Below are 27,149 nucleotides of genomic sequence, written 5' to 3' on the forward strand. Positions count from 1 at the left end.
TTCCGCTGCATTTCTTCTGCGCTTTCCGCACACGCAGAGCCATCTTGCGGCAAACACAGAAGACCCCCTCCTCTCAATGTACGGCGCTGCCCCGACAGGAGGCGCGCCGCGCGCGCATTGGGACCGCTGCCAGGCGCGTCGCGGGACTCCCTCTCCCCTGACGACGCTTCGCCGTGCTTCTGGTTTAGATTACTATCTATCTCTCTGCCCGTGCCGATCACGACGTTTGGCTGGCGTAGATCGTTTCCCCTCCGAGACACCGAGTTCTTTGGTTCGTTTCGTTCGCTCAGGCGCACGTTTCGTTGCCGCGCCCAACGCTGCGTTGCTCGACGCTCACCGCGTGATAGGTGGGCGCTAAGTCCGATGCGGGGCGCATCGTAAGTGATTGCTGTGCCGTAGCGCATTGTCTTATACCCCTTGGCGGGTCGACGGGAACGCTGTCGCGTCCCACTCTTGAAGGCGAAGCTTAAGCGTCCTCCAATTTTTTTTGCGCACGGAAAGGGGACGAGCGACAGAAATTCGGCGCGGACACAGCGCTATGTCCGCGTCGAAGTTCTGTCTCTCGTCCCCTTTCCGTGCACTAAAAACGTAAAAGTTATGGAATACCAACATGCCCAAACTTTCGCTTTTTCAAATAAAATATAATTTTATACATTGGTTGCAGCACAGAATGCGAATATGTCTTCGTAAACAAACACATGTTCAAGCTTGAAAGGGTAAAATGAAACGCAGCATATATTTGAAAGCGCATAAAAGATGCATAGTAAAGCGAAAAGTATCTCTTCATTTAGAGGAACGCCTATCACTGCATCACGACCAGGAGCATGTGATGCATGTCATGACATTCATGCTACTCATGTCAGTCATAACACATGTCATAATTAACTTGCGATGACAATAATGACATAACAGTCTGCGCTATTTGTGGCATGTCATGCAAATACTGACAAATATACAGTTACAGAAACAACGCGGAAAGCATCATGACCATGAGCTGCTTAGTGGCATAGATGTGTTGTTATGACAGGTATGTAATATTTGTTCTATTGACATCACGACAGGCGTACCCTTAGTAGAATCCAGGTTCTTGTTCTTCCTTCGCATGGGTGGAGCACTTGGGCGTCCGTGACATCCCGCAAGAAGACGGTCTCTGCAAGTGAAGAATACTGCCACTAAGGATAGTGGCGATAGGTTCGCTGGAGGTTTCCGATGGATGAAAGCAGAATCGGATATAGCTTGCAGACCCTTTGTATTTGGAACGTTTCGCAAGAAATTACTGAACAAATGACAAGTGGAATCTGAACACATAAGGCGACTCTACATCGGCAAAGCCGATAGAGCATAGCACCTCAAGTTGACTCCAGAACGCTTTGTCAGGGCAACAGCGCCACGTTTTCTCTCCTTCGGTGTCCCGCTCCAAACATTTACAGCCAAATCACCACCGAATCGTTTTGGTGGTGGTCCGCCCGCAAACTGATCAACAATCCTTGCGAAGATCGTCGTGTGAGTGGTCGGCCAACTATTCCAGTTGTCCCTCGTCTACGCTACCTTTTATTTTACCACTGTGTAAAGTGTTTGCTCCTCTCCACAAAGACAGCATAAAAACGCAAGAAGTGACAGGATTACAAACGCATAGCAATCGTACACCGCGCAAAGAGAGCCCAACACAGTGGGCGCCATTAAATACTTATAAGCAGGAAGCATCTGCAAACTAAAGCTGTAGGGTGACTGACATGTGCTGTGTCACCCCGTGCCACACTCGTACCTGCGTACAACCTTCGGAGAAACCGATAGCGTAATAAATACATTTCATGCGTGAACGAAAGCTGTCAATGCGGAGCTTTTGGGTCGTGTGTGTTTGTCTAATGTTCGCTCACAGAAAGTTACGATGGCGGTCAACTAGACAAGGTTTCAAAAAGGGGTTCCTACAATGGTCACAATGGCCACAGTGCGCGCATTGATTAATGACTACGGCGTTTACGCGTTCTGGGCCGATGAGACGCCTGGCTCCCGCACGTGAGGAGCCAGAGCTGGACACCGACCTCTTAGCTTTCGCGGACAAAACGACCACATGAGGTGGACGGGGTGAAGCACCGATTTTCCCTCTTCTTGAGGTCAGTTCTGTGCACTAATGTATGTTGATCACGTCGTCATGCACCCCCTGCGTTTTCTCACTGCCAGCCGGTTTGCATAGACATCCGGTTAGCAGTTAGCAGCAATCGCCATTCCGAGTGTCGGTTATAATCGGCCAGTGTCATGAGCCGTGCACCAGCGTAATTTCGGCGCCGTCACTGCGATAAGTACCCGCCGCTGGCTACTAATTGCCCCATTGTGTTTCGCTCATCATGCAAAGACCATCGGCAACATGCCAACAGCCGTCACTTTATCCTTTATTTCCCGCCGTTCCTATCCGAAGGACCAGAAAAAGAAGGAAAACACCGGTCTCAAGCTTCTAAAGCTGAAATTATAGAACCAAAAGCCGCCTTTCCAGCAGCAGGCTTACGCACTGATATGTGTACCGAAGCGTGCACTTGTTTCTCTTTTCAGGTAACCGCTTTTGTCCGTCTAACAAAAGTTAAACGTTAGCGCTCAGCGCAGGAGGCGCCTGCATGTGTCGGAAATTTCTTGAATTTTATCGATGGTTGTGCCCTTTGTCACCGAAGCTTGCGTAATTTGATTGTATGAGCCACACGAAATGCGTAGTCCTTGCTGGAAGACACGCGGACACAAGTGATTACTCTGGAACATTCGATGACTCGTGTATAAAAGCCGACGTGCTTAACCCTCAGATCAGATTTCGGCGATCGCTGATCGTGTGCACCGCTATCGCTATGCTTTGAGTGTAGCCTGTTTTCGAGGATATAGGTTCGCCAAATAAATCTCTGCTTTCGCCATTCACTGTTTTGCTGCCTCCTCCACCGTCACTACCACGTGCCAATATCCATAAACACGTGGAAGAGAATCTTAATTGATTGGTAGGAGTGCAGAATTTGTAAATGAAGGAATAAGTGAAGATAAGAATTAAGGTTACTTGGTAGCATAATGTTCTTTTTTCCTTGCGGGCACAAGTTTGCCCACAGTTTTGTTGCTGTTTTATTCACAGTCACTACTACGTCATGTCTGGTGAAGGTGCTTCTGCGTTCATGTACCGAACGCCACCGGGAAGCTGCGATCCATCTGTGACACCCGAGGACAACGCCAACGTCGACAAGAACCAGCGAGGTAGGCGTAGCTTGCAAGGAATCCTACCGGAGTACGGGCCTTTTCCCGAGAAGACGACAGGAATCAAGGCCACGTCAAAAAATTGGCAATGGCTTAGCTCGGCTATGCCAGGATATACGTAGCGAAAGCTAACGCATAGCAGCGTTAGCCTTGGTTAATCTTGATTGCAAGTCCAGGTTAGTCTGGTTGTCTAGCTATGTTGCGGCGTTTAGCCAGTCGTTCGGCGCGCTGTTCGTCTGTTTCCTGGGCGATTCGTTTCTTCTTCATCTCATTCCGATGTCGATTCCAGGCCTCCCTCTGCTTATCAAAATTGTCGCCGTCCATACTGCCGCCTCAACTGTGGTTGTGGCGCACGCGAGCTCTCCTTTTCAATCCTGCGACATGTTATCAGGCATGCGACGCAGCTGGCGTAGCGAGCGGAGGCGAGCGCAACGACGAGGAACGAAGTGTAAACTCATACCAAACGGCGGCGTCGGAAAGACACGGCGCTGCGCAGTGGCGGAACACCTGTGGCTCCGTGCTACTAATGGCGCATGCGCAGTAGTGACTAGGGAGCGAGAGAGAGAGTGAAATATCCGCGGCAAGGCGCGCGTTGTGACGTCATGTGCCTCCTGGAGCACCGCCACGGGGAAATCGCAATTTGGCGGCCAGTAAAGCTTTCGCTTTAATATCCGCGACGAGGCGCGCGTTAGGACGTCATGTGCTTCCTCGGACCACCGCCACAGCGAAATCGCAAGTTCGCGGCCAGTAAAGCTTTCGCTTTAATAACCATAATGGCTGCCCTAGCGTACTCCATCCTGCTGCAACAAGCTCGGGATCCACCAACCTTAAGTGGGCCGTCGGCTGAAGCCCTAAAAATCTGGCTGATGACTTATGAACAAATCGCCACTTTCAACAACTAGAACTCCGACGACAAGCTGCGGCATGTATACTTCGCATTAGAAGACACCGCCAGAACGTGGTGTGAGAACCGGAAGTCGACCCTGAACACATGTGACCTGTCCGTTAACGGCTTCCTGCGGACCTTTACGGGCGTCTTGCGCAAGGAAATGGCCGAAGCTATGCTAGAAGCGTGAGCACAATTGCTGAATGACAACATAGCGATTTTCACCGAAGAGATGACTGGTCTCATTAGACTAGCCAACTCCGATATGCCAGAAGAGAAAAGCCTTGCGTTCTTGATGAGTGGTGTCAAGCAAGAGCTCTACCCCGGATTGATGCGCAACCCTAGTAAGACTTGCTGAACGGGTTTCCGAGGCCACAACCATCGTGAAACCACTCGATATGCAGACAAGGCAATATAACCGCCGAATGCTTACCGCAAACCAAACACGTACCCAGAGGGGGTGGGGGCGTCCAAACGAAATGGCACCCCCTTCCCTTACCCGCGCTACCACTCCTCACACACATCCCTAAATCGCCGCAAAATCAGTCTTGAGGCTTGTCAGGTATTTGGCGGCCAACATTTTGCTGCCTTTTTCACTCCTCTTGGACGGGATAGTTATCGGCACCTGCTGTGAAGGCCAGTTTCCTCATCGATTCAGTGCCCCGCGATTGACTCAAGATGCGTTCAGCTGTCGTCATCTATTGCAATGGTCGCGCACATCGCTCTTCCTTCGTTAGTTCAACATTCTTAGTTTAGACACATCCGGGCACCAGGAAAGGGATTCAGTTCGTAGTCAGCTGGTCTGTATGTTCGCGGAACGAGTTGCGGCTGGAGACAACGCCAGTTGCGATTAACTTTTCCTTTTGCTGAATAAGTTCCTATAGTGACGGCTTGCCGCGAGGCTGAAATATCCTGGAACCATATACCCGTGATTGAGGTTAAATAAGGTGGAAAATGTAATCATGCGAAATAGCGTCCATGATCAAACCCTGCAATAATGTTACACCCTAAGGAATGTGAATGTCAACCGTTACCTCGTCTGGTTATTCCTTAACTGTACAGCGCTGGCCTAGCCCTAACCTCACCCTGGCCTAGCCCGGGTCCGGTACGCGAGCCCATACCCAGAAAAATAAAATCAGCAAGCAATGGAGGCGCAGTTGCTGCACGTCAAAATGTTGAAGATCCTCGGCCGACGAGGACAACATTTCAAGGTCTAGCCCGACAACGTAGCAACGGCACGCCGCCATCCCGACGAAAATTGGGAGCAGAAAATACACCAACAGAAAAAGGTCTTATGGCGCGACGTTTCAGCCTCAAATCGATGCGACACAGCCGTGATTCGTCGCCAAGACCAAACTGCGACGTAAAACAAAGAACCGCCGACATCGACATGCATCTCGATGGCCATGCGGTCACCGCCTTATTGGACACAGGAGCCGACTACTCCGTCATGAGTGGACCCATCACCGCCCAGTTGAATAAAGTTAAGTCTGCATCGGAAGACCCTCAAACTCGGACAGCTGGAGGACACCTAATAACGCCGATCGGAATCTGCACAGTAAGAATTACCGTTCCTGACCCGACTTACCCTGCCACCATCCTTATCCCGAACAATGTTCACGAGGCGCCATTCTTGGCATGGACTTCCTGAGCCAACACGGCGCAATCATTAGGTTGAAGTCGAAGTCGATAACGCTATCCGAATACCAAGAAACACATACGCAGAGGCCTTCCAGTCAGAGTGCCTTAATGAGTGTAGTTAACGACCAAGTCCGCATTCCGCCTCGCTCCTGCATTGTCATTTCTGTCGGCAGCGCAACATCCGTAGAAGGCGTCATAAAGGTTGACCAATGTCTACTGCTTGAGCGTGAAATTTGCCTCACAAGAAGCATCACTCGGATACACGGAGGGAAAGCTAAAATGGTGCTGACAAACTTCAGCCGGAAGTCCAAGCACGTCAACAAGGGCGCGACGATGGCGTACGTCGAGAAAATTGTGGAAGCCAGCAATGAGTTTGTCCTATCGACTTCTGCTGGATCTACCTCGACCATATTTCCCGAACCAGACTTCTACATAAATCCAAGTCATCCCATGATTAACCAGCAACAGCTCAGAAATCTGCTCCTACGACACAAACACTGCTTCTCGACGTCATCGAGGATTCGACAAACACCGTCGCAAAGCATCGCATAATAATCGAAGAGTGCGCTCGACCACTCCGCCAGAGCCCTTACCGAGTTTCGACACGAGAACGTGAAGCTATAAGACAACAAGTCGACAAAATTCTGCGCGACGACATCATCCAGCCTTCGAAAAGCCCGTGGGTATATCCTGTTGTCTTGGTGAAGAAAAAGGACGGAACACTACGTTTCTGCGTCGATTACCGCTGACTGAAGATCATGAATGAATAGACGACCCATTGGATCGGCTTCGCAATGTTAAGTACTTTATTAGACGGATCTCAAGACTGACTACTGGCAAATAAACGTTGACGAGAGTGGTTGCGAAAAGATCGCCTTCATTTCGCCGGACGCCCTCTATGAGTTCAAAGTCATGTCATTCGGACTGTGCCTGGCGCCTGCAACGTTTCAGGACGTGATGGACATGGTGTTAACTGGGTTGAAGTGGCTGACCTGTCTCGTCTACTTAGATGAAGTGATCGTCTTCGCCGGGAATTTCGATGATCACCTTAGGCGGCTTGGAATAGCACTAAAGGCCATCAAATGATCAGGGCTCACGCTAAAGCCGGAAAAGTGCTGCTTCGCTTGCAACGAATTTCTGTCCTTAGGCCGCGTCATCATCAAATCTGGAGTTGCACTGATCCGCCGAAGGTACATGCCATCGTTAACTTCCCACAGCCCACTGACAAGAAGGGAGTGCGCCAATTCCTTGACCTGTGTGCCTATTACAGGCACTTCGTGATGACCTGTTCGCGTATCGCCGAGCCATTAACCTTTCTCAAGAAATCAGACGTCGATTTCAAGCGCTGGAAGCCAAACGTTTCCAAGACAGAGCTCCTGCATTCACCACCACTGCTCTCCCACTTTGACCGAGACGTCGACACCAAAATCCACACTGGCGCAAGTAGCCGAGGCCTGGTCACGCCCTAGTCAAAAGGAAAGACGGATTTGAAGGGTTCATTGCTTACACTACCCGGTCACTGTCGAAAGCGGAATTATTAGATAATGGAAAAACAATGCCTTGCCATCATTTGGTTCACCACGAAATTCCGCCTTTACCTCTACGGCAGACCCTTCAAAATCATAAGCGACCACCATGCCTTGTGTGGTCTGGCAAATTTAAAGGACCCTTCAGGACGCCTCGCAATACGTTGTCTGAAAAACCAGGAGTTTGACGTATCACTGTCGGCTGCAAGTCTGGACGGAAGCACTCTGATGCCGGCTGCCTGTCACGCGCTCCCGTTGACCCGCCGCCGCAAGTCGAAGAAGGTGATGACACCTTCTTGAAATAACAAGGGCGGAAGACGTCGCTGAACAGCGACGAGCAGAGCCGGAGCTAACAAGCCTCGTATAGTATTTGAAAGGCAAAATTTACGTTATCCATAGGGCATTTAGGCGGGGATTGTGTTCGTTTTCTCTACAAAACAACTTACTCTTAAAGAAGACCTCACCAGTCCACGCCAGCTACATTCTTGTTACCTCAACACTACGTCCAGAAGTACTGCACGCCCGACATGACGATCGGTCCGATGGGAACCTCGGATTCTCCCGGACGCCATCGAGAATGGAGGAAAGGTTTTACTGGCCGCGCCTCATCACGAAGTCGCCCGTTACGTAAAGACACGTCGAGACGGTCAGTGACGCAAGAGACCACCAGCAAGGCCAGCGGGATTACTACAGTCTATGGAGCCAACTCATCGACAATTTCAGCAGGTCGGGATGGATTTGTTCGGACGCTTTCCGACGTCAACATCCAGAAATAAGTTGATCATCGTGGTGACGAACTACCACAGCCGCTTCGCTGAACCTAATGCCCTGCCGAAGTTAGCGTAGCCGAGGTGGCGAAATTTTTCATCAAGAACATCCTGCTGCGACTTGGTGCTCCAAAGGTCCTATCACCGACAGAGGAACTACCTTTACAGCAAAGCTAACCCAAACCATCCTGCAATACAGCCAGACAAGCCACAGAAGAACAACTGCTTACCACCCGTAGGCGAATGGTCTTGCGAAGCGGCTGAACAAGACCCTCGCCGACATGCTAGCAATGTCCGTCGACATCGAGCACCAGACCCGGCATGCCGTCTTGCCATATGTAATGTTCGCTAACAACACGCCAGTGCAATAAAAAACTCGAATCACGCACTTCAAGCTGGTTTACGGAAGCAACACGACGACGACTCTCGACACCATGCTGCCACACGTAACCGACGAAGATAATCTGGACATCGCCGCCTATCTCCAGCACGCCGAAGTCCCACCGCTAACCCACCTGCGCATCAGCAGTCAGCAGAGAACAGACAGTCGGCATTGCAATCGTCGAAGACGACAGGTGGAACACAATCCTGGCGACCGTGTTTGGGTTTCCATGCTGATGCGCTGAAAGAAAGAAGCTTTTACGCTTGTATTTTGGACCCTACAAGACCATCCGACGCATTGAAGCAATGGATTATGATGTCGCGCCAGACATCATTTCCCAATCACAGCGGCGCCGTTCCCGACTGGAAGTAGTGCGACTTGAGCCATTCTACTAGCGCTAATGAACTTTGGGACTTTGCATAGCTGAACTTACAACTTGCTTTCGTTGGACTTTCTGTTTTGTCCTGTCGTTACCTTTCTTTTACCAAGTGTGATTTTGTTTTTCTCTCTCCTATTATGTTTTAACTTCGGGACAATGTTTCTTGAGGGGTGTGGGCATTGGCACATGTGCTTGTCTATCTTTTCCGGGTGACCGCTTATCACCGTCTAACCAATGTTATCGCTCAGCGCGGGAGGCACCAGCCTATACGGAAGTTTCTCGATGATTAGCGATGGTTCTATCCGTTGACTGCTGTCACCGAAGCTTCTGTATTATGATTGTATGAGTTGCGCGAATTGTGTAGTACATTCTGGAAGACATGGGGGCACCAGCGATTACTCCGGAACATTCTGTTACTCATGTATAAAAAGCCACGCGCATGACCATGAGAACAGATTTCGACGATCGCCGATCGTGTTCACCGCAATCGCTGTACTAGAGTCTAACTTGCTTTTGCTGGCACAAGTTCGCCCAATAAAAAGTAGGTTCCGTCATTCACAGCTTTGTTGCTTTATTATTCGCCGTTACTACTACGTAAAGATACTGTGAAAGTAACGACCGCGACGGAATCACGACGATGAGCACATACCCAGAGGCCCAAGCTAGCAGACAAATTGAGTCAGTTGATCGTCGTCAGAAAATAGATAGATAGATAGATAGATAGATAGATAGATAGATAGATAGATAGATAGATAGATAGATAGATAGATAGATAGATAGATAGATAGACGGATAGATAGATAGATAGATAGATAGACGGATAGATAGATAGACGGATAGATAGATAGATAGATAGATAGATAGATAGATAGATAGATAGATAGATAGATAGATAGATAGATAGATAGATAGATAGATAGATAGATAGATAGATAGATAGATAGATAGATAGATAGATAAATAGATAGATAGATAGATAGATAGATAGACGGATAGATAGATAGATAGATAGATAGATAGATAGATAGATAGATAGATAGATAGATAGATAGATAGATAGATAGATAGATAGATAGATAGATAGATAGATAGATAGATAGATAGATAGATAGATAGATAGATAGATAGATAGATAGATAGATAGATAGATAGATAGATAGATAGATAGATGGAAGGATGGACGGACGGACGGATGGACGGACGGATGGACGGATGGACGGACGGATGGACGGATGGATGGATGGACGGACGGATGGACGGATGGACGGACGGACGGATGGATGGATGGATGGATGGATGGATGGACGGACGGACGGATGGATGGACGGACGGACGGATGGATGGATGGATGGATGGATGGATGGATGGATGGATGGATGGATGGATGGATGGATGGATGGATGGATGGATGGACGGACGGATGGATGGATGGATGGATGGATGGATGGATGGACGGACTGAAAATGTCTCAAGTAGGCAAGAACACTAATCGCAATAATATTGTTGCAGAAGGATGAAAAAAGAGAGAGAGAAAGAAGATCGCGAGACGCTGGCTGTAGCGTGTTGTTACTAGTCCGCCATTTTTACCCCATTGACTCTACTTGTATATACATTGTAAATACAGTCTTATACTCCCAACACCCCCGTAAAATATTGGTGGGAGGTGCGGGGTGATTCGGCTGTAAACGGAGCTCCGCAGTGGACGTCGCATCACCGTCTTCGCCATGAATGACGGTGAGCACTCGGAATCAACATTGTTTCCTCCCCCAACTTTACCATCGCCCGCTGCGTCGCTGTCCCGTTCGGTTGTGGTTAAGCAACCCAAGGATCCCGGAACTTTCTGCGGGACTGATGGCGCCGACGTTGAAGAGTGGGTGGCTATGTACGAACATGTGAGTGGAATCAACACAGGGGACCCCTACGTTTATGCTAGCTAACCTGTTGTTCTACGTAAGAAACACCGCGAAGGTGTGGTTTGAAAACCATGAAGAGGAGCTGACCAGTTGGGACCAATGCAAAGAGAAGTTAGCAGAGTTGTTTGGCAAACCAGCCGGCCGTAAAACTTCCGCAAAGCTGGAACTGGCCTCTTGTGCCAAATCCCCCCCAGGGTCCTATGATGCGCATATCCAGGACGTGCTGGCGCTGTATCGTAAGGCCGATCACGATATGACAGAAGCTGAGAAGGCAAGGCATGTGCCCAAGAGAATTGCTAAAGACTCCTTTAACCTGCTCACGTGTAAAAGCTTCTCTACAGTTGATACTATCATCAAATAGTGCCGACAATTCAAGTAGGCCAGAAGCCGAGGCGTCCTGCACCCTTTCACCAGACTTCCCAATACTGCCACAACATCGACGCGTGAAGATCAGCGCTCACAGCAGCGTGCGTCGCCATCAGAGGACGTGATGCGAACCGTTCGACGTGAAATCGACGCGATGGAGCCCGCAGCTTTCTGTTCGCGTTGCCCTGGTGCTACCCCTTTTTCAGTTTCGTTCGTGCAAGCCATCGCTCGACAGGAACGTCAAACCTTTGGCCCACATTCTGTCTGTGCTGTCACCAACCGCAGAGCCAACGAACACACCTCTACTATTTTCGCTCCACCCCGACGCTTATCTCCGCGTTATCACAACCCGGCTGAGTGAAGAACCAAGGACGACCAACCGATATGTTTCACCTGTCACCGCACTGGTCATTTCACCGGATACTGTCGCAACTCGTGGCCTTCAATACCTCTCACGCCGACCAACCTGAGCTGTTTTAATGGAAATGCCCGCAATGTTTAACAGCGCCGACAACTCTGCTAGGTACGCGTGGTACAGTCGCTCACCATCGCCGCGCGGACGCCCGTCTCGTTCACCTCAAACACGTCGGCCATCATCCCGTTCACCGCAGCCACTTCGCCTTTCGTCCCCTGTGGCTTTTGGCCACACCCTATCGGAAAACTAATGCAGCCCTCGGACGTGGCGCTGCATCGTCCATTACTGCATCGCATCGTCTGTCTGTGCCCACAAAAATAATTGTAATTGACTTTAAAATACACGGCTTACCTGTCCAAGCACTCGTCGACACTGCAGCTCACAAATCTGTGATGAGTACTAGCCTACGTGGACGTTTAAAGAAGGTCCTCACCCCAGCAGCTGGCCGAATGCTTCGTGTGACCGACGGCGGCGCGCTAGTTGTACTTTGAATGTGTACTGCGCGCATAAGTATAGCCGGCCGCCCTACTTCTGTTCTCTTTGTTGTGATCGACAACTGCCCTCACGACATCATCCTTGGATTCGAATTTTTCCCATCACTCTTTTCTCAGCGACTGCGCAAACGGCCTTCTTAAGTTGGAACTGTCGCCTGTCGCCTCAAGTCGCAAGTTGGAACTGTCGTCTCAAGTCGCCGATGCTCCGAGCTCCACTCCACTGCACTTGTGTTCGCTTCTAGATGTGCGTCTGTCACCTGAGGCAGTCACTTACGTCGCTTGGAACGCCCAGTCACAGGTTCGGGACCTTGAATATGTGCTTCGCCCCATCATCGACGTGCTTTTGAACCGGAACGTTGCACTTCTGCATGCGTTGGTGACGATTACTAATAACAATTCCGTTCTTCCGCTTCTGAATTTCACCCTGTGTCCTCCAGTGATTCTAGCCCGCATGTTCTTGGCCAGCGTTTCTAATACTGCCGAATTTGACATTGAAAGTCTGATGCCGAGAGCAATTTCTTAGCATCAATTGCAGCTCACAGCTCTGGTTCGCTAACGGGTGACTTAGCGAAGATGGTTCCACCTGGCCTCACCTCTGCACAGGCCACGCACATGCATCTCCTCCTCGAATCTTACCTTGACATATTTGATTTCGGCGACATGCCTTTATGATAAACATCCATTGTTCACCACCGTATCATCACTGGAGTCACGAATCCTATTCGTCGTGGTCCCTATCGTATGTCGCATGCTGAACGTCGAGTCATCCAATCAGAAGTGGACAAAATGCTCCGCAACGGGGTCATCAAACCATCAGCCAGCCCTTGGACTTCGTCTGTCGTCCTTGTGAGAAAAAATTACTGACGATTACGTTACTTCCTAATGCGAAATTTGAGCGCAGCAAATAAGCTGTTTCACCTTTTCGATAGATTGAGGCAAAGAAATCGAGCAACACATGTATGCGCTATCACAGAATTTTTTTTTATTTTTCACACGTATTCCTTTAACAAAGACTCCACTAACAGTTCTTGACAGTCATGAAGGAAGCTTTGTGGTCGGAGAAATAGACTGATATATGTTCGACTTGGTACACCAATGCTTGATTCTCAAAGACGAGATCTATACAAGTGCCTCGCGAGGTTGTCACAGCCGTGGGACGCGTTACGAGCGAGAGGAACGGGATGTTCTCCCGCATAAGTGTTAGGAAATTGCTGTTTGTCTTTATGTCAACATTAAAGTCCCCCACTACTAACATCGGTGTGGATCGATGGACGGTTAATGCGAGTTGCAGGAAGTGCACGACGTCTTTCGTGAGTGCGGTAGCGGACTCACGAAAGCGGTATCAGTCGGTCGCTGCTAGCGCTGGGGGGATGAAAGGGGGGCGGAGCTGGTTACGAGGCCGACGATAACGCCGACGACGACGCGAAACCCAGGAACGGACGCCAAAGAGCCATTTGTGTAGCCAGCCTTCCTCCACAGTCTCTTCTCCTCCCTTCCATCATCCTCCCTCGCCCGGAGAGCCGACAGCGCGCATGCGCGGCGGCGGAGCAGATTCGTCGGCGAGCTGGTTACGAGGCCGACGACAACGCCGACGACGACGCCGACGACGACGCGAAACCCAGGAACGGACGCCAAAGAGCCATTTGTGTAGCCAGCCCTCCTCCACAGTCTCTCCACCTCGCTTCCATCATCCTCCCTCGCCCGGAGAGCCGACAGCGCGCATGCGCGGCGGCGGAGCAGCAGATTCGTCGGCGAGCTGGTTACGAGGCCGACGACAACGCCGACAACGCCGACGACGACGACGACGCGAAACCCAGGAACGGACGCCAAAGAGCTGCGCTCTAAAAAGGTGGTACCTGGCGTTCTTGCATCGATTATCGCCATTTGGACAAGATCACTAACAGACGTCCACCCCCTACCACGCATCGATGAGGCCTTGGACTGCTTGCACCACTTCTCGTCCATCGATCTTCGATCCGGCTACTGGCAGATTTTAGTTGATGAAATGGACCGCGAGAAGACGGCCTTCATCACGCCGGATGGCTTATATCAGTTCAAAGTCATGCCCTTTGACCTATGCAATGCTCCTGCGACATTAAAACGGATGATGGACTCTCTTTTGCGAGGCTCTAAATGGATCACCTGTATCTGCTACCTTGACGATGTTATTGTTCTAAAGCGAAAGTTTTACTGGTCGCAAACTTGCGATTTCGCGTGGCCGTACACCGAGGAGGCACATGAAGACACACTGCATTCCTCGTCGTTGCGTTCGCCTCCACTAACTTGGCCAGCTGCGCTGCATGCCTGATAACATATCGGAAGATTGAAAAGGACAGCTCGCGTGCGCCGCAACCACAGTTGAGGTGGCAGTACGGACGGTCACAATTCTGATAGGCAGGAGGAGGCCTGGAATCGACACCGGAACGAGATGAAGAAACGAATCGCCCAGGAAACAGACGAACAGCGCGGCTAACGACTCGCTAAACGCCGCAACATAGCTAGACAACCAGACTAACCTGGACTTGCAATCAAGATTAACCAAGGCTAACCATGCTATACCTTAGCTTTCGCTACGTATATCCTCGCACAGCCAAGCCAAACAACTGCCAGTTGTTTTCTCCCACGTTCGGCAGCCACCTTATCCGAGTCGCTGCCATTCTTGCGGTCTTCCGAAAAGCCGGCATCCAACTGAACTCCACGAAGTGTGAATTCTAGCGCCATCAGATTATCGTGTTGGGACACTTCGTTGACGCATAAGGTGTCCAACCAGATCCGGAAAAACTTCACGCCGTACGCAGTTTCCCTCTGCCACGTTCTGCTTCTGAGGTGCGCTGCTTCGTCGGCCCGTGTTCTTACTTTCGCCGTTTTGTCAAAAACTTTGCCAATGTTGCAGGCCTTTGACAAATCTTCTGAAGAAGAACACGCCGTTCTCATGGGACCCTGAGCAAGCTGACGCGTTCGCCGCTCTCATCGGGTTTCTGACCACCCCTCCCATACTTGCCCACTTTGATCCGTGTGCACCGACCGAAGTCTACGCTGACACAAGGGGCTATGGCATCGGCGCTGTTCTCGCCCAACAGCAGAATGGTACCGAGTGCATGATAGCTTACGCCAGCCGCCTGCTGTAACCTGCAGAGAGAAATTGCTTCATCACCAAGCGGGAGTGCTTGGCTTTTGTTTGGGCTGTCACCATGTTCCGACCATATTGGTACGGCCGCACACTTTCGCTCATTACAGAACACCACGATCTCTGCTGGCTCTCTTCTGTTAAGAACGGCTCGCAGTTGCAACAGCGGCATCTACTTTTCCTGGAACGCCACCGCAAACCTATAGCCACGGCGTCACTATGTCGACTGTGTGTGGAGAACAATACACGCGCCCTCGACTATCCGTCGCTGCAGCCAAGATGAGTTCGATGAAGCAGGCTTTGTGCCTGAACCCGCCACCGCCGATCGGGTCAGCTGTGAACAAGGGAGTCTCCGAGGCAACGTAGTTCGAGGCCCCTTCCCACGTGCCGTTCAAGACGCGAGACAATGGGCAACAGGCGGCCGCGCTGCGGGGGTCAGCTCGGGGAATAAAAGGCGAATTTTCTGACGTAAGCCCCGAGTTCTACGAAGTCTGTCTGACGTCGGCTGAGGACCGTGAACCTGTGTGGAAGTGTGTGTGTGTGTAATCCTTCGCGCAGAGGGGCGATTGTTTACGATGACTGGTCGAACGTTTCCCTCACCTTGGGATCGAGGGAGGACCGAATGTTTATAAACCGCTGTTGTGCGGCCGCTCAGTGCACTTTGTCTCGCAGTCATGTTAGACTGATGAACAGCAACGTCCTTATGTAGATACTGTAAATAAACCCATATTCCTCGTTCTCGATGAGAAGCAGTCCTTTCCTTCAACAACGTATTCAGCATGGATAAGTTGGACGACGGCATAGGCCAGCTACCTTCTAATTCATGCCCGACTCCAATCTTGACAACTGATTACGAGTGATGGGATTGAGCCCCCAATCCTAAACACTGGATGTCAGCGCTGGGATCGTCCTACAACTCTAACAACTGGCTGACAAGGGTGAGATGGACTTTGCGACGTGGTGCTTTGTCTGCGGTGAGTGCTTGCTTCTTGCTTTGACTCTCTAGGCTTCATTTTGTGTTTGTTCTGTTTAGAACAGTAGGGACGCTAGATTGTTGAGCGTTAGCTAGGTTGTGTTTTCCTAAGCTAAATTTACCGAGCAGGATCAAGGCAGTAACGCCGCAATCATTGGGTTAAGGAGACTGCTGAGAGACGAATTGTTGATTGTTGGTGAGCAACTGGGCCTAGATGTACGCAATGAAATGCTAAAAGCGGAATTACTGGAGGTAATTTCCGAACAGGCCAATGGGGAAGAAATTGAAATAGGGTTGGAACTTCTAAAGAAAGAGAAGAACGGGACAAAGAGAGAGAGGAACGCGAGTTAAGAAAAATGCAACTTGAACTTGAAAGCAAACGTTTGGAGTTGTGTCAAGGAAGTGAAGGGGCTCTGGGACGATCAAGTGAGGCAGAATCATACCGCATGGACAGGCTATTAAAGCCATTTGAGGTCGGGACCAACATAGGCTTGTTTCTAAGCAATTTTGAAAGGAATTGCGAGAAAATGAACTTCGGTCAGAGTACATGGCCACAGCGGTTGCTGTCTATGTTGCCGTGTGAGGCGGCGGAAGTAATCGCCAGACTCAGCGCACAGGATGCATATGATTATGCGAAAGTTAAGGCTAGTCTCTTGAAGAAATACCGCCTTTCAGCCGAAGCTTTTCGGCAAAGGTTTAGGAGCACAAGCAAGAAAGATAGCGACGGGTATCCGGACATTGCATACGGCTTAAAGGCCAACCTAGTCGAGTGGCTGAAAAGCGCGGAAGCGTACGACAGCAGAGACATGATCATTGAATGCATGTGTCTAGAACAGTTTTACAAAAGCATCCCCCAAGCCGTGAAACTGTGGGTACAAGACAGAGGGAACGTAAACATTGTGGAAAGGGCGGCTGAATTAGTCGAAGAGTACGCAACGCGTAGAAAGTTGAATGCCGAGGACGGAAATTGGGACGGTCGAAATGGACCGCGGAAATCATTTCCGTTCAAAAAGGGTTCGCAGACTAGACGACCGGAGCCCGTAGACGCGGAGGAAAAGCCCTCAGAAAAGAGCGAGGAGAAATCAAACGGGGAAACACTACCAAAAGAGTAGAAAAGAAAATTCGAATCTTTCAGACCCATCCGCTGTTATAAATGCCACAAACTGGGACATATAGCTGTAAACTGCGAGAAGCCTAGCGTAGTTTTCTCCTACGTGGATGAAAAAGACGAGAATATGGAACTTTTAAGCCCATATTTTCACGACCTGCAAGTTAATGGCAAACCACGCCGGGTGCTTAGAGACAGTGCCGCCACGATTAACACGGTCCATCCCTCTTACGTGATGGTAAATGACTTCACCGGAGAAGTAGCATGGATCAAACAGGATGTAGAAGAACACACCGTGTGTCTGCCCATGGCCAAAATCAAAATCAGTGGATCATTTGGGAAGCTAGTGACCGAGGCTGCAGTTTCCAAATTTTTGTCAGAGCAGTACCCTTACATCTTTTCGAATCGTTCGAACCGGCTACTGCGTGAAAAGGGGCTTAAACTGGGAGAGGGCATAGTACAGGCATTGACCGGAGGCCAAGCTCGTAAAATCGCGTCGCTTTCGGCTGAAAAGGCACCAGCTGCTCCAGCGAAAGCAGGAAAAGGGATAACTTCAATACCCGAATGCGAGCTAAGCCTGAGGGACAAAAGAACAGTTGACGAAAGCCTGCCAGCTGACCAGCTCAATGAGAGCGTATCACTAGAGTGTCAAAGTTCAAGCCTGCAGGAAAAGCAAGCTGACGCAATTGCAAGTGACACAGGGTCGTTAATATCACCGGCCTCAAAGAACTTTGACCAGCCCTTACGTGTGGATAGATAGTCACTGGCAGCCGAGCAAAAGAATGATGAGAGCTTAGCTAAATTACATCACACAGCTAAAGAAGGCATTGCTAGCCGCAACGTGACGATACATGAGAGAGGAGGATTGTTGTATCGGCATTACAGAGATCGAAAGGGTAGCATTTTAGATCAGTTAGTCGTACCTACTAAGTACAGGGAGGACCTTTTGAGTCTCTGTCATGGAAATGGGTGGTGCTGCCACCTAGGCATAAACAAACCAAAGGAAAGATTGCTTATGGAATACTACTGGCCTGGCTGTTTCAAAGGCGTAGAAAACTTTGTAAGATTATGCGACGCCTGCCAGCGCTCGGGCAAACCAGGAGAGACATGGAAAGCTCCATTAAAGTTAGTGCCCTTGATAACAGAACCTTTCAGATGACTTGTGATAGACACTGTAGGGCCTCAACCAAAACCAAAATCGGGTTACAGGTACTTGTTTACCATGCTGTGTCCGGTTACAAAGTTTCCAGAAGCAATCCCTCGGAAAGAGCTCAGCTCCACCGAAGTAGTTAACGCACCTTTGGCAGTATTTGCACGAGTTGGGTTTCCAGCCGAAATTCAGGTGGATCAAGGGTCAGCATTCACCAGCGCACTGACTGCCACATTCTTGCAAAAGTGCGGGGTAAAGTTATTACACAGTTCCGTCTATCACCCTTAGTCAAACAGTGTAGAGAGGTGGCATTCAGTACTTAAGCGAGTTTTGTGCGCGCTGTGTTACGAGTGCAAGAAGGACTGGGAGAACTGTCTGCCAGCAACTTTGCTTTGCGAATGGTTCCACATGAAGCGACAGGGTTCTCGTCAGCAGAACTAGTGTATGGGAGGACACTCCGTTCTGCACTAAGAATGTTGAGAGATGTGGCAGGAAAAAGGAGGGAGTCCAACAGTGGTTGAATACGTGCTAAATTCTGGAACGGCTAAGCGCTACCCAAGAACTAGTCGAAAAGAACATGGGAGTGGCACAAAAGAACGCCAAATTCTCCTATGACAAGAATACGAGGCTTCGTACGTTTAGCGCCGGAGACCACGTAATGATCCTCAAATCTTCAAGAAAGAACAAGCTTGAAGTTCACTGGGATGGTCCCTTAAAGTGTTGCTCCAACTTTCAGATACTAACTATGCTCTGAAAATGCCTGGTCGCAAGAAGGAGCTGAGGATATATCACTGCAATTTGATGAAGCCGTATATAGAGCGGAGCGGAGTCGTTAACTATACCATCAAGGAACAGGATTGTAATAGTACCAAGCTTTAGGAGTATAGGGTGACCTCCAACTCTGAAATCGGGATGGAAGTAATAAACCATTCGGTAAGCTCGCACGCTCTAAGACCCGAGCGGCTAGATGAGCCAAAAGGGGTGTTAGGGGAATATCTCGACAAGTTCAGCGATCGGCCAGGTAGAACCGAACTAATAACGCATGAAATAGAGCTGACATCAACCAAACCCGTAAGATCAAAGCCTTACAGGATGTCTCTAAGACGGAGAGAAATTATGGATACAGAGATACAGCGCACGCTAGAGTTGGGAGTCATTGAGCCCGCTGAGAGCGACTACATGTCACCGCTAATAATGGTCGAAACCCATAACAAGAACCCTCGTCCGTGCGCTGACCACCGGAAGCTAAATGCCACCACTAGAGATCAGGTGTATCCGATACCCAACACTGAGGAACGAATTGAAAGAGTTAGCGCTGCTAAATACATTTCAACTATAGATCTCCTGCGGTGGTACTGGCAAGTTCCCCTTTCAGAAAGTTCGAGCCGCTCTGCTGCATTCATCTCACGTGTAGGCACTTTTCGCCCTCTCGCACTCAGCTTCCGGCAGAAGAACGCGCCGTTTAGCTTCTCTAAGTTAATGGATATTGTCCTGAAAGACTTGCAGGAGTTTGCCTTGCCATATCTTGATGATGTAGCTATTTTTTCGGACAGCTGGGAACAACATGTATCGCATCTCAAACAGGTGTTCTCACGTTTGAGGGAAGCCGGCTTAACAATGAAAGCGGAAAAGTGTAGATTTGGCTGCTCGCAGGTTACTTATCTGGGCCATGTTGTCGGCCAGGGCACGAGACGGCCGGCCGAGCTGAAAATAGCTACAATTGGAGAATTTTCTCAGCCGCGCACGAAAACAGACCTTCGTTAATTTTTGGGACTTGTGGGGTTCTATCAACGGTACATTCAGAATCGCTCGCAAATGCAAGTCCATTAACGGATGCCCTCCGAAAGGGAGCTTTGAGTAGCGTACACTGGGATGAGGACGAAGAGAACGCTTTCCAAAGTTTGAAAACGCTATTGGTTTCTTGTCCTTGCTTTGCGCGCCAGATTACACAAAGGAATTCATAGTTCAATGCGACGCAAGCGACAGAGGTATGGGCGTGGTACTCAGTCAGGTCGGCGACGATAATGAGGAGCATCCTATCCTCTATGCCAGCCGTAAACTAAATTTAAGAGAGGAAGCCTACAGCGCTTCAGAAAAAGAATGCGTTTGTTTAGTTTGGGCCGCGCAGAAGTTATCGTGTTACTTCTACGGAGCGAAGTTCATCTTCGAGACCGGCCACTGTCCTCTGACGTGGCTCAGTCAAATGCCGCACAAAAATGGCCGCTTGCTCCGATGGAGTCTCACTCTGCAAGAGTTCAACTTCTCCGTTAGATATAAGAAGGAGAGTTGCATAGCAATGCGGATGGTTTGAGCAGGCTAATTCGAATACTGCGTGTAAGGGTCCCACCCAAATTGTATGGTTACTATTGGTAATGTTGTTAAGCCAAGAAGATCCCCTCTCATTTAACAGGAATCCGTCCATTATTGCTGAATTTGTCAGCACAAAATTGCTTCAATAATTGACATAGCGAAATGCAGCATTTTTTGTTTCTGCACTTATATTTTCTTTGAAGCCTAGCGAGTCTATAGTGAGATCCAAGGTACGTCATCTCGGCGCAGAGCCGTGTTGTGGGGTTCGTTTTGCAGTTGCCTGCCCTTGTTGGATGTTTTGGTGCGGTGACATCATTACACAAGTGGTCGCTGCGAGCCAAGGCATCACCCCATGGCCACCAGCCGTTCTCTTCCTGCCCAGCGGTTGTCAGCGCTGGACACTCGAGATTTGCTGGGCCATGGAGGCGCTGTTAAGAACGGCCCACTGATATGCAAGTTTTGACCGCCAGTTGCGACAGTGGCGCCAACTTTTCCTGGAACGCCACCGCAAACCTCTAGCCACGGCGTGACTAAGTCGACTGTGTGGAAAGAACAATACACGCACCCTCGACTCTCTGTCCTTGAGCCAAGATGAGTTCGACGAAGCATGCTTTGTGCCTGAGCCCGCCACCGCCGATCTGGTCTGCTGTGAACAAGGGAGTCCCCGAGGGAGCGTTGTTCTGGGCCCATTCCCAAGCGCCGTTCAAGACGCAAGACAATGGCCAACAGGCGGCCGCGCTGCGAGGGTCAGTTCGGGGAATAAAAGGCGCCTTTCCTAACGTAGCCCCGAGTTCTACGAAGTCCGCCTGACCTCGGTTGAGGACCATGAACCTGTGGAAGTGTGTGTGTGTAATCCCTTGCATAGAGGGGCGACTTGTTTACGATGACTGGTCGAACATTTCGCTCACCTTGGGACCGAGGGAGGATCGAGTGTTTATAAACGGCTGTTGTGCGGCCGCTCAGTGCACTTTCTCTCGCAGTCATGCTAGACTGATGAACTGCAACGTCCTTTTGTAGATGCTGTAAATAAACCCATATTCCTCGTTCTCGATGAGAAGCAGTCCTTCCCGACGTCCTCAGCATGGATAAGTTGGACGACGGCATGGGCCAGCTGCCTTATAATTTATGCCCGACTCCAATCCTGACAACTGATCCTAACAGCCCCCAATTCTAACAACTCGGTGTCAGCGCTGGGATCGTCCTAGAACTTTAACACTTCCCTCCGGGACCACACAGGTCGTCTTGGTCGCTGGGCTCTGCGGCTGCAGGAATTTTCATTTATTGTCAACTATAAATCTGGACGTCTGCACAAGGACGCTGACTGCCTCTCGCGTCACCCCGTGGATCTTCCCAATCCTATTGCGCATGATCCGATGACCTGCGTGATGCCTTTGACTGACATGACTGACATTCGTGCTGAACAACAACGATACGCATCCTTACAGTCCATCATCGCCGGAGTGGAATCTAGCAGAAACGACGGCACGTGCCGCGTGTTCGTGCTGCATGACGGCATCCTCTACCGCCGCAATATGAACCCTGACGGCCCTGGGTTGCTCTTTGTCCTTCCTGGTCATCTGCGATTTGTTGCTCTCGAACAACTTCACGATGCACAGACGGCGGGACACCGTGATGTTTTGCGTACATACGACCGCGTACGACGCCGCTTCTTCCGGCCAGGTCTCTACGGCTCAATGCGTCGTTGTGTCGCAACTTGCGAATTGTGTCAGTGCCGTAGAAACCTCCCCTGCCACCTCTCGGACGACTCCATCCAGTTGAAGTTCCATCTGAACCGTTCTTGCGCGTAGGCCTTGACCTGCTTGGCCCTTTTCCGACAACTACTAGAGGGAATAAGTGGGTCGCCGTCGCTACAGATTACAAAACATGCTACGCGATAACAAAGGCATTGCCGTCTAGTTGCGCAACTGACGTCGCCGATTTTCTCCTTCACGACGTCATTCTCTAGCACGGTGCACCTCGACAGTTACTTGCAGACCGCGGCCGCTCGTTCTTGTCTCGAGTTTTGGACAACTTCCTTCGCTCTTGTTGCACTGAGCACAAGCTGCCCACCGGCTACTACCCACGAACGAACGGCCTTACGGACCGTCTCAACCGAACACTCACAGAGATGCTGTCGATGTACGTTTCCAACGATCGCCGCGACTGGGACGCCACGCTGGCCTACGTGGCATTCGCGTATAACTCGTCCCGACATACTACCGCAGGATATTCATCCTTTTATCTTTTGTATAGTCGCGACCTCACTTTGCCCTTTGACATCATCCTACCTTCTGTGCTCCGCGTTGCTACTGAGTGCGCTCGACAAGCCATCGATTGCGCTCACATGGCGCGTCAAGTCACCCCATCTCGCTTATTAGCCTCGTAGCATATGCAAAAAGAGCGTTACTACCAGTGCCATCGCGATGTTCACTTCACCCCAGGTGCTTGGATTCTGCTTTGGTCACCACGTCGCCTGGTCGGCCTCTCCCAGAAGCTTCTCTCTCGCTACACAGGGCCTTATGAAGTCCTACGTCAAGTTAACGACGTCAGTTACGAGATCGCGCCGTTACAGTTTCGCACTTCCTCAAATCCGCCGCCTGTTGACGTCGTGCATTATTCGCGGCTGAAGCCATACTTCGCTCGCAGTTCTTCGCCTACCATTCTTCGCAGTTATTTGCCCAGAAGCGCTCTTACGGAAGGATGAAAGAAGAGAGAGGAAGAAGATCGCGAGACGCTGGCTGCTGCCTGTTGTTACTAGTCAGCCATTTTTTTCACCCCATCGACTCTGCTTGTATATACAATTGTAAATATCGTCTTATACTCGCAACATCCCCGTAACAATATGAATTTATCTCGCAATCGAGCATGTGAGTCCAATTCATGTGAACAGAATTGTAACAACGATAAAATAGTCCCATTCAATAGGCACAGCCAACGCAATGCTGCATCAAAATTTGAGTGCGAATGAGTCTGGTATAGATAAAGAAAGTAGCAGTTTCACCCGAAAGGAGAAGCATCAATTACAACAGCAAATTAGTGCAAAGCTGTGCGAACTAATATTCCTGTCACACCGGAATATTCAATGTCATTCGAATGGAATGGCATTCGATGCATCGAATGCCATTCGGTCTCTTGCGGTGCTACACAGTAAAATATAATGCCATTCGCAAATGATAGCAATCACGATCTGGAACAAAATTTGTGAAATTCAAAGAAATTTTGTGCCTATTAAACGCGTTTAAGAACTTTTGCGAGTACTTTTGAAACGGACGAAAACATTTTGACGCCTATTATTCACAACTAAAAGCACTTCGATCAACACATCTAATATGGCCGACCGCCGTGACAGACTCCTGAAGCAAAGAGTAATAGCGCTTGAGCACAGCCCATGGTGAAAATATCATCGCGGCAAAAATAATCATTCCTTTTCGTAAGTCTAAAAAACACTTTCTGACTTTGCTGATGCACTCATTATTTTTTCGCGTTGCGTGTCGCTGTTGTCTATCTGAGGTCAGGGATATAGATTCGCTTCAAAATCGAATGCGGATGAGTTCCCTAACTCATTCGACGACAAATGTCATTCTATTCGAACGACATTACATTTTCCCGTGTAAATCCCGATCAGTGGGATTATATGCGAATGCCATTCGATTCAAATGGAAATAAATCTTCCCGTATGACAGGGGTATAAGTGTGATAGTTTAACGGCCGTACAAATTTGAGTGCATTCTCTTATTAGGTTAACAAACATAGTGCCCCGCGCGAACAATTAAACATAAACACCACTCACTGTATGACCGCGCACGCTCGTTGTCAAAACGCTGGAGTGAGAAAGCGCCGCTGCAACAAGCGAATTGACTTTCGTGCTACCCGCCGCGGTTGCTCAGTGGCTATGGTGTTAGGCTGCTGAGCACGAGGTCGCTGGATCGAATCCCGGCCACGGCGGCCGCATTTCGATGGGGACGAAATGCGAAAACACCCGTGTACTTAGATTTAGGTGCACGTTAAAGAACCCCAGGTGGTCGAAATTTCCGGAGTCCCCCACTACGGCGTGCCTCATAATCAGAAAGTGGTTTTGGCACGTAAAACCCCATAATTTAATTTTAACTTTCGTGCTGCCTGTCGCTTCAACGCGAGCCATGCGGCGAGAACACAACTCGAACTAATCGGTCGGAATGATACACTGTCCCCATCGCAGCTCGATTTCAATATAGCGCACGCGAGGGCGTGACGCATGCAGCCGCCGTCGGAGTAGAAGTGCCCTCCTCTCCCCTCGGTGTCGTGAGCACGATGGAAGGCGGCGCTCCCTCTCCTGTCTCGTCCCTTGCGCCCGTGATATCGAGCCACCATCGTCGGCTCACCCTCGCACGCTTTCACTCGCACATATAGCATACGGCACGAGGCGACAGTGTTACCGCACTTGTTCTTCATACGGCACATCACGGCATTGCCGGCGATGGCGGCCGAAATGTGCCTGGAGTGTTCGCATAATTGATGTTTGCTTTAATGTGCGTCTATTTACATTTCTACACTGCACAGCTTGCAATTCGAAGCATTCGGAGACTATTGAAAAAGTATACACATTTGCGAAAATACTAGGCAACACTCGACAAAAGAACGATATTCGGTTCCTTTCAGAAAACTTCGATTATTCACTCACCCATACTACATAGCACTGCTGTGACTGCAACCAAATGGAAGGTCATTTCCCTGAGTCCCCGTTTCTCCTTCATGGAACATTTCAGATGAATGCTTCATAACTGCGGAAATTCTACCTTTGCAGAATTGTAAAACGAGTAGAAGGGCCTGTCTTGCTGTACGAAATAAAATGGCCGACAACATTTGTGTATGCCTAAGTAAATAAGTAGGAACTTTACGGGATCTAATTAAATTATTAAAGCAAGACGAATATAGCATGTCCGAAAGGCCTCAAACGCGATGGTACTTCTGCTATGTGAACATGAAAATGAAGCATGACGCCCACTGTGGTATAGTCGGTAAGAAGTTTGTGGAAAACCGGTTTGTAATCTGAATAAGGAACTAAGAACGCACTTGCCAATGATGAGCTGCATTCACAGATCACTTGTAAGAAAGCTTAGCAGTAAGGTCCTGTGTAAAATGGCAGATCAAAGCGCACAGTTTGGTCAGCAATAATTTCCTAAATATATTGATTTTGCAGAATATAATTCTTGGGATTTTGGCATACCATGCATATACTGCACTAGGCCGCACAGCAATTGCAAATAATGAAATTGGCCGCAGCATACAGTCCACCGGAATAATTAAAACACCAAACTGCGATACGAACTACACACAGCTCTTTTGAAATTTTCTGCTCGAATGAGTAAAAATCATGACTTCATATGTAGCACTTATGATGTGTCACCAACGTTTTCTCTTTCTTTTTTTTCAGATAAGAGGACTGGAAATTAGCTCATTGCCTAAAATAATAGAAAATCTGTTGCACTCTGTGCGCCTTTCTGAGAAGGCACACGCGTTTCCTCATGAACTTTCTGGTGGAATGAAGCGAAGGCTGAGCATCGCTTTGGCGCTTCTTACCAGCCCTGAGGTACACAGGTTGGCCTTCATTATTTAATGCTGCATGCCATATTGAAAATGAAATATAAATGGATAAAATATCAAAGTAGTCGGAATCCCTAACCTTCAGTTTTCAATACATTCGTAATATACTCACGTTTAAATAAAGAAGAACGAACTACAGAACATCACCCCATACTGGCTGGCGTAAGCTAAATAGGAAAAGCCATACTGCACTGCATGACCCACAATATATGCAGAACAATGTTTTGCCTACTTCAAGTAGAAAATTTTAGATTTCCTAAAAGGAAGGCTGATAAATTTTGTGAAAACTTCGAAAATCGTGCTACCATGTTGATCATTATATTATACAACTGGCCTTCGTAGGAAGCTCCATTAGTCTCCTTATCAGTAAGACGGCGTTTTAGCAGAACGAATTTAACTGGTAATAAAACTACAACGGCGTAAATTTAGAAACAATATGGGCAGTAGTCATTCAAGATTTTTGTCAACGAATAGACGAACGCTTCTAGACAGCTATTCGCTTTATTAATCGAATTATGCACTTGAAGGCGTACATTTCTTGCAATGAGAGCATCTAGGCAGCGTTTCTGGTTTCACATCGGGATACTGTAGCGAACAGGGGCGGAATTCGCAAAGCTTTTCGTTCGTAAGTGGTGTCTTACATTGGCTGATGGCTTTCCTCTCTGTGTGTTGGCTCTTAGGGCGCGAGCACCGGCGTCGAAGGTCGAAGCTTGTTACTCTTGGCTCACACTGACAAGTTTTTTTCTTTTCTCATTTCCTCCAAAGCGGACATTTTACCCTATAACGCATAGCGCTATGATCTTTGTCTCATATTAGATATTGTGGTTATCGTGAAGAGATTCGCGTCTCTGTAGTTTGTTCACTGTGTGCTAACAATATCAAGTTGCTCATACAAGACAAGCTCTTG

The 27,149-nt window shown here is 49.2% G+C and overlaps 1 protein-coding gene across 3 annotated transcripts in view; it reads left to right on the forward strand.

Annotated features, from left to right (window-relative positions):
• LOC135900215 (phospholipid-transporting ATPase ABCA3-like) overlaps positions 1-27,149 on the forward strand; it is a 661,060-nt gene that overhangs the window by 315,402 nt on the left and 318,509 nt on the right. For all 3 annotated transcript variants that reach the window (XM_070536864.1, XM_070536866.1, XM_070536865.1), the window contains exon 12: positions 26,073-26,228. In XM_070536864.1, the coding sequence (XP_070392965.1) occupies positions 26,073-26,228 (156 nt within the window). The remainder of the gene's footprint in view (positions 1-26,072; positions 26,229-27,149) is intronic.

The sequence above is a fragment of the Dermacentor albipictus genome, chromosome 4 (assembly GCF_038994185.2).
Source record: "Dermacentor albipictus isolate Rhodes 1998 colony chromosome 4, USDA_Dalb.pri_finalv2, whole genome shotgun sequence".
Lineage (NCBI taxonomy): Eukaryota > Metazoa > Arthropoda > Arachnida > Ixodida > Ixodidae > Dermacentor > Dermacentor albipictus.